Raw genomic sequence first — 7,667 nt, forward strand, 5'->3', positions numbered from 1 at the left:
TGTTACAGTCTGAATTTAGAATGGATTCAGTTGAGATGTTGTGTCGCTGGCCTATACACAATACCCCATAATGTCAGAGTGGAATTATGTTTTTCCAGATTTTCACAAATTAATACAAAATTGAAAAGCTGAAATGTCTTGAGTCAATAATTATTCAAACCCTTTGTTATGGCAAGCCTAAATAAGTTCAGCAGTAAATATTTGCTTAACAATTCACATAATAAGTTGTATAAGTCACTGTGTGCCGTAATAGTGGTTAATATGCTTTTTGGATGACTACATCATCTCTGTACACAACACATACAATTATCTATAAGGTCCTTAAGTCGAGCAGTGAATTTCAGAGATTCAACCACAAAGACCAGGGAGGTTTTCCAAAGCCTCGCAAAGAAGGGCACCTATTGGTAGATGGGTAAAAAAAAAAAAGACAAAATTTCCCTTTGAGCATGGTGAAGTTATTAATTACACTTTGGATGGTGTATCAATACACCCAGTCACTACAAAGATACAGGCGTCCTTCCCAACTCAGTTGCCGGAGGAGAAAGGAAACCGCTCAAGGATTTCACCTTGAGGTCAATGATGACTTTAAAACAGTTACAGAGTTTAATGGCTGTGATAGGAGGAAACTGAGGATGGATCAACAACACTGTAGTAGAACTGTCTAATAACATTAAGGTCTAATGATAACATTAAGGTCTAATGATAACATTAAGGTCTAATGATAACAGTAAGGTCTAATGATAACATTAAGGTCTAATGATAACATTAAGGTCTAATGATAACAGTAAGGTCTAATAATAACATTAAGGTCTAATGATAACATTAAGGTCTAATGATAACATTAAGGTCTAATGATAACAGTAAGGTCTAATGATAACATTAAGGTCTAATGATAACATTAAGGTCTAATGATAACATTAAGGTCTAATGATAACATTAAGGTCTAATGATAACATTAAGGTCTAATGATAACATTAAGGTCTAATGATAACATTAAGGTCTAATGATAACATTAAGGTCTAATGATAACAGTAAGGTCTAATGATAACATTCAGAGCCAAAAAATTAAGGCATTAGAGACAAAAGTATCAATGTATGCCGGTGATTCAAGATTTCTCTTGATTCCTCAATCTTCAACCTTGAAGGGACTCATTGAGGACCTGGATAATGTCTCCAGTTTCTCTAAAACCCAACTCTGATGAGTATACTATATTATGGATATAGTCTCTAAAAGATACAAACTTTAAATTGTCATCACAAGTATTTCGCTACACCCGCAATAACATCTGTTGAACACGTGCATGTGACCAATAACATTTGATTTGATTTGACGAGGTCTCCCGATTAAATAGGCAGATGGTGAAGTCCATGTGCTTGATGTACATATCCCGGAATAGTTCAGAGATCTTGCAACTATTAACTTTGATTGAAAACTTAGCAAAATAGATAGAATCTTGAAACTGTGGAAAGGGAAACACCTATCCATTTATGGGAAGAGTTGCTGATTTATTATGTAGTGATATTGCAGTTTATATATTTAATCATGGCTCTAGCAGGAAAGTCAAACGTGTTTGACAGCAATACTATAAAAAATTCAAGTACATTGGGAATAGGTTTTTGAACGACTCTATGAACAGACATTTTAAACAACAATTGACACATCGATCTGTTCATTTCAATTGAAGCTATTATATACAGTAAAATACTTGCTACAAAAAGAATGCTCAATATATGCTGCCCTTCCAAGCAAAAGGCAATAACTGCTCATTTGGTCGAAAATTTGTTAATGTCATATTTTCTACAGTAAATACATGCTTAATCATGTGGACGAGTATCCTGCCTCTATTGTATTGTGTTATGGAGAAAATGGGGGTCATGTCAGCAGTAACTGTACTAGATTACTGTGAAACCAAGGGAAATAAAAGCAATTTTTCTCAGTTCCACACTATGAGCAGTTACTGGAAATTAGGAATATATGTATAATTATTTAACTACAGGTACCGCAGATGTGAGCAAAAAAATAAAAAATAAATAAGGGGGATTGGAAATTATGCAAACAATTAAATTGATAGAACCTACAATCTATCTACAATATTAAAGATGATCTACCCCCCCCCCCCAACAAATAAATAAACAAACAACAACATTGTAGTACTCCACCATACTAACCTAAAGGACAGAGTGAAAATAAGGTTGCCTGTAAAGAATAAAAATATTCCAAAACATGCATCCTGTTTGCAATAAGGCACTAAGGTAAAAATGCAAAAAACGTTGCAAAGAAATGTACTTTATGTCCTGAATACAAAGCGTTATGTTTGGGGAAACTCCAACACATCACTGAGTACCACTCTTCATATTTTAAAGCATGGTGGTGGCTGAATCATGTTAAGAGTATGCTTGTCATCAGCAAGGACTAGGGAGTTTTGTTTTAGGATAAAAATAAATGGAATAGAGCTAAGCACAGGTACAATCTTAGAGGAAACCCTTGTTCAGTTTGCTTTCCAACAGACACTGAGAGAAAAATTCACCTTTCAGCAGGACAATAGCCTTAAAAACAAGGCCAAAAAAATCACTGGAGTTGTTTACCAAAATTACATAGAATGTTCCTGAGTGGCCTAGTTATAGTTTTGACTTAAATCTTCTTGAAAATCTATGACCAAAATGACTGTCTAGCAATGATCAACAACCAACTTGACAGATCTTGAAGAATTTTAGAAAGAATAATGTGCAAATATTGTACAATCCAGGTGTGTAAAGCTCTTAGAGACTTACCCAGAAAGACTCACAGCTGTAATCGCTGCCAAAGGTGATTCTAACATGTATTGACTCAGGGGGTTGAACACTTAAATAATCAAGATCTATTAGTGTTTCCTTTTCCATAATTTCTTTACAATTGTTAGATTTTTCTTCCACTTTAACATTACAGAGTATTTTGTGTAGATCGTTGACAATAAATTACAATTAAATCAATTTTAATCCCACCTTATTACACAACAAAATGTGGAAAAAGTCAAGGGGTGTGAATACTTTCTGAAGGCAGTATAGCAGCCTACTGAATAAATAGCCTCAACCTGTCCAAATAGCAGTCTACTGAATAAATATCCTCATGGTAATGTATAACTATTTCAAGTGAACCTATATCTACTCAGTATAATCCTAAAATACTACCTCAACTTGCGATAAGCGTTAAGAGGATATTCTCTATACAGGTACACACACATATTGTTGCTAGGTAACTAGTACTTGAAAACTCGTAGAGAGATGACACCTGAGTTTCCCACATGGAAAGTATCAGAATTAACCAATAGGAAGCTCTATGCAAATAACTTAGGTTAATTTTCGCTCCTAGGTTCCGAGTTTCCGTCACGAATGCAGCGTATTTATAGCAGTGGTTTAGAGTTGAGTCAGATAGAGAGACTATCTATCACACAATCACTACCAGTTCCAATAATTAAATATACCTTTCACCACGTTTTCATTTGAACTACTACCTATGTATTTTTCCTGGTTCCAGTCATAAACACTTCCTCCATGTCATGAACGTGGTGGTCTGAAGAAGCGGTTGATGAAAACAGTGTTGAAGTTAGTAGCGTGTGGTCCCACTCTGTCCTCCAGGTGTTCTATCGCTACCTGGGCCGTCCCACCCGCCGACCCGCCCATCAACCCTCCGATAGCGCCTCCCATCGTCATCCCCATAGCCCCCGCCACCGCCCCCATCGCCATCCCCATGGCGGCCCCCGCGGCCAGCCCCAACCCCGCCCCTACGGCGAGCGACGTCCTCAACCATCCGTTGTCCATCTCGGCTTTAGCCCTGATCTCTGCTCCCACGCTGTTGTTGTAGGCGTCCATCTGCCAGCGCAGCGCCTCCCCCCGGTACTGCTGCTCCAGCTCCCTCCACGCCTCCTCCGTCTCCGCCGTCCTCTTCTTCAGCAGCTTCCTCTCTTCCTTCCTCACGCTCTCCTCCGCCTGCCCGTAAGAGCGGCTGGTGTAGTGCTGCCCGCCCAGGGTCGCCAGCATCCGTTCAATCTTCTGGAGGAGCTCCTTGTCTCGAGAACGGTCCCTCCAGTTCTTGTTGAAGACGTGGTAGCGCCCGCCGCACTGCTCGATGAGCTCCCGGAGGTGCCAGTCGGTGCTGACCCGGTTCTCCAGGGCCAGAATGTCTACGTCCCCCTCGTAGGCCAGGAGGACTATGGTGTGGGAAAGTGCATCTTCACCGAAACGCTTCACCATCAGCTTAGGCGTCTTGACGTCGTTGGGGCAGATCTGCTCCAAGTCAAAGGCCATGAGCAGGGCGTGAGGGCCGGGGGCTGACAGACACTTGCACCTAAATAAAATCAAATGTTATTTACAGTGTTATATCACATGAAAAGGCTGCAAAACACCTTACAGAAAAGGTGCAGCCTAAACGCTTACAATTTCACCTGCAGGGAGACAATACAGTGACTTCAATCAAGAAAGAACAATATCTTTTTATTGTGTTGTGTTGTATTGTGTTGTATTGTACTGTGTTGTACTGTGTTGTATTGTGTTGTGTTGTATTGTGTTGTATTGTATTGTGTTATGTTGTGTTGTGTTGTATTGTACTGTGTTGTATTGTGTTGTATTGTATTGTGTTATATTGTGTTGTATTGTACTGTGTTGTATTGTGTTGTGTTGTATAGTGTTGTATTGTGTTGTGTTGTATAGTGGTGTGTTGTATAGTGTTGTGTTGTATTGTGTTGTATTGTACTGTGTTGTATTGTGTTGTATTATATTGTGTTGTATTGTATTGTGTTGTGTTGTATTGTATTGTGTTGCATTGTATTGTGTTGTGTTGTATTGTATTGTGTTGTGTTGTATTGTATTGTGTTGCATTGTATTGTGTTGTGTTGTAATGTACTGTGTTGCATTGTATTGTGTTGTGTTGTAATGTACTGTGTTGTGTTGTATTGTGTTGTGTTGTATTGTATTGTGTTGTATTGTACTGTATTGTGTTGTATAGTGTTGTATTGTGTTGTATTGTATCGTATTGTACTGTGTTGTGTTGTATTGTATTGTGTTGTATAGTGTTGTGTTGTGTTGTATAGTGTTGTGTTGTATATTGTTGTGTTGTGTTGTATAGTGTTGTGTTGTATAGTGTTGTGTTGTATATTGTTGTGTTGTATTGTGTTGTGTTGTATAGTGTTGTGTTGTATTGTATTGTTTTGTATTGTGTTGTGCTGTATTGTGTTGTATATTGTTGCGTTGTGTTGTATAATGTTGTATTGTGTTGTATAGTGTTGTGTGTTGTGTTGTATAGTCCTGTGTTGTATTGTATTGTATTGTGTTGTGTTGTGCTGTATTGTGTTGTGCTGTATTGTGTTGTATATTGTTGCGTTGTGTTGTATAATGTTGTATTGTGTTGTATAGTGTTGTGTGTTGTGTTGTATAGTCCTGTGTTGTATTGTATTGTATTGTGTTGTGTTGTGCTGTATTGTGTTGTGTTGTATATTGTTGCGTTGTGTTGTATAATGTTGTATTGTGTTGTATAGTATTGTGTGTTGTGTTGTATAGTCCTGTGTTGTATTGTGTTGTATTGTATTTTGTTGTATTTTTGTCTAACATGTCACTATTTATGATGGACTTCTGGACCTCTGTAGCTCAGTTGGTAGAGCATGGCTCTTGCAACGCCAGAATTGTTAGATTCCCAGGACCACCCATATGTGAGATGTATGCATACATGACTGTAAATGGCTTTGGATAAAAGTGTCTGCTAAATGGCATGTATTATTATTATATTACATTTAGCATTTCTTCAATTTCTGTGAACTGTGAGCAAGAATCAATCATGATAAAGTTAAAGTCACCTCTTCTTATGCGTACAGACGTTAACACTACAGAATACATGACAGAAGAGTATAGACACAGAACCGAAATACAGCATTACGGCCACCTCTTCATCTCTGTCTTCATCTTGGTGCGGGACAGGTGCTTCCCGTAGAGGTTGGGTCCGTTGACCAGAGCAACACGCGTCCCGGCCAGGTCCCCCAGGTTCTTCCTGCTCTGGACGATGCTGGTGACGTCCTTGGAGAACTCCTCCCTCCCCAGGATAGAGTTGGTCAGGGAGAACTGAGACGGTCCACTGGACCCCACCACCAGGATCCTCAACTCCATGTCAGTGGACTGAGCTTCCCGGACAACAAAGACCGTTTGATGTTATGGAAAGGTTTACTAAGGTCAGTTAAAGATCAGTCTAACCACGTATCAGTGTCCGGAGAAGATCGTGATGTTTTCATCATGCTAAGACCATTTGATCATCAACAGCTATGGAAAGGTAAGTCAGACCTCATATTAGCACTTGTTATCAGGACAACAAAGACCAACAAAAGATTCCTTTACCTTTCATCAACTATTATCACTATCACAGCTATGTTGACGTCTCTTTATTGAGAAACAAAAAAGTTGGATAAAGACCATTAGATCCTTACCAACAGGGTTGTGGTCAATTCAAATTGAAGGCAGTCAACTCAGGAAGTAAACTGAAATTACAATTCAATAATAAAGAAAGGGCATCTATTTTCAATGACATCAATAAACTAACAAGTAGAAGCTATTTACTTAAAAAGTTCAAATGTATTTATTTTAAATTCAAATCACCTGAATTGACTGCCTTCCATTCTAATTGACCCCAAACCTGTTTAACAGCTAAAAAGACCAGTCTAATTGACCCCAACCCTGTTTAACAGCAAAAAGAACATTCTAATTAACCCCAACCCTGTTTAACAGCTAAAAAGACCATTCTAATTGACCCTAACCTTGTTTAACAGCAAAAGACACCATTCTAATTGACCCCAACCCTGTTTAAGAGCAAACAATACCATTCTAATTGACCCCAACCCTGTTTAACAGCTAAAAATAACATTCTAATTGACTCCAACCCTGTTTAACAGCTAAAAAGAACATTCTAATTGACCCCAACCCTGTTTAAGAGCAAACAACACCATTCTAATTGACCCCAACCCTGTTTAACAGCTAAAAAGAACATTCTAATTGACCCCAACCCTGTTTAACAGCTAAAAAGAACATTCTAATTGACCCTAACCTTGTTTAACAGCAAAAGACACCATTCTAATTGACCCCAACCCTGTTTAAGAGCAAACAATACCATTCTTATTGACCCTAACCCTGTTTAACAGCTAAAAATAACATTTTAATTGACCCCAACCCTGTTTAAGAGCAAACAATACCATTCTAATTGACCCCAACCCTGTTTAACAGCTAAAAAGAACATTCTAATTGACCCCAACCTTGTTTTACAGATAAAAAAGAACATTCTAATTGACCCCAACCCTGTTTAACAGCAAAAAACACCATTCTAATTGACCCCAACCCTGTTTTACAGATAAAAAAGAACATTCTAATTGACCCCAACCCTGTTTAACAGCAAAAAAACACCATTCTAATTGACTCCAACCCTGTTTAACAGCTAAAAAGACCATTCTACTTGACCCCAACCCTGTTAAACAGCAAAAAACACCATTCTAATTGACTCCAACCCGGTTTAACAGCTAAAAAGACCATTTTAATTGACCCCAATCTTGTTTAACGGCAAAAAATACCATTCTAATTGACCCCAACCCTGTTTAACAGAAAACAACACCATTCTAATTGACCCCAACCCTGTTTAACAGCAAACAACACCATTCGAA

The 7,667-nt window shown here is 38.3% G+C and overlaps 1 protein-coding gene across 1 annotated transcript; it reads right to left on the reverse strand.

Moving 5' to 3' along the window:
• Positions 1-2,032: 2,032 nt before the first annotated feature.
• LOC106606233 (GTPase IMAP family member 9) lies at positions 2,033-7,280 on the reverse strand. The gene is made up of 2 exons (XM_014202381.2): positions 5,912-7,280; positions 2,033-4,324 (listed from the first exon to the last, which is right to left on the reverse strand). Exons 1-2 carry the CDS (start codon positions 6,130-6,132, stop codon positions 3,535-3,537), a joined length of 1,011 nt encoding a protein of 336 aa, XP_014057856.1. The 5' UTR covers positions 6,133-7,280; the 3' UTR covers positions 2,033-3,534.
• Positions 7,281-7,667: the final 387 nt, after the last annotated feature.

Source organism: Salmo salar, chromosome ssa06, assembly GCF_905237065.1.
Source record: "Salmo salar chromosome ssa06, Ssal_v3.1, whole genome shotgun sequence".
Taxonomy (NCBI): domain Eukaryota; kingdom Metazoa; phylum Chordata; class Actinopteri; order Salmoniformes; family Salmonidae; genus Salmo; species Salmo salar.

Excerpts from the sequence above, each read along its gene's own strand:
- LOC106606233 (XM_014202381.2), bottom strand. The coding sequence starts at position 6,132 with ATGGAGTTGAGGATCCTGGTGGTGGGGTCCAGTGGACCGTCTCAGTTC. Across the intron at positions 4,325-5,911 it reads ATGAAGACAGAGATGAAGAG|GTGCAAGTGTCTGTCAGCCC; the intron begins GTGGCCGTAATG and ends GATTTTATTTAG.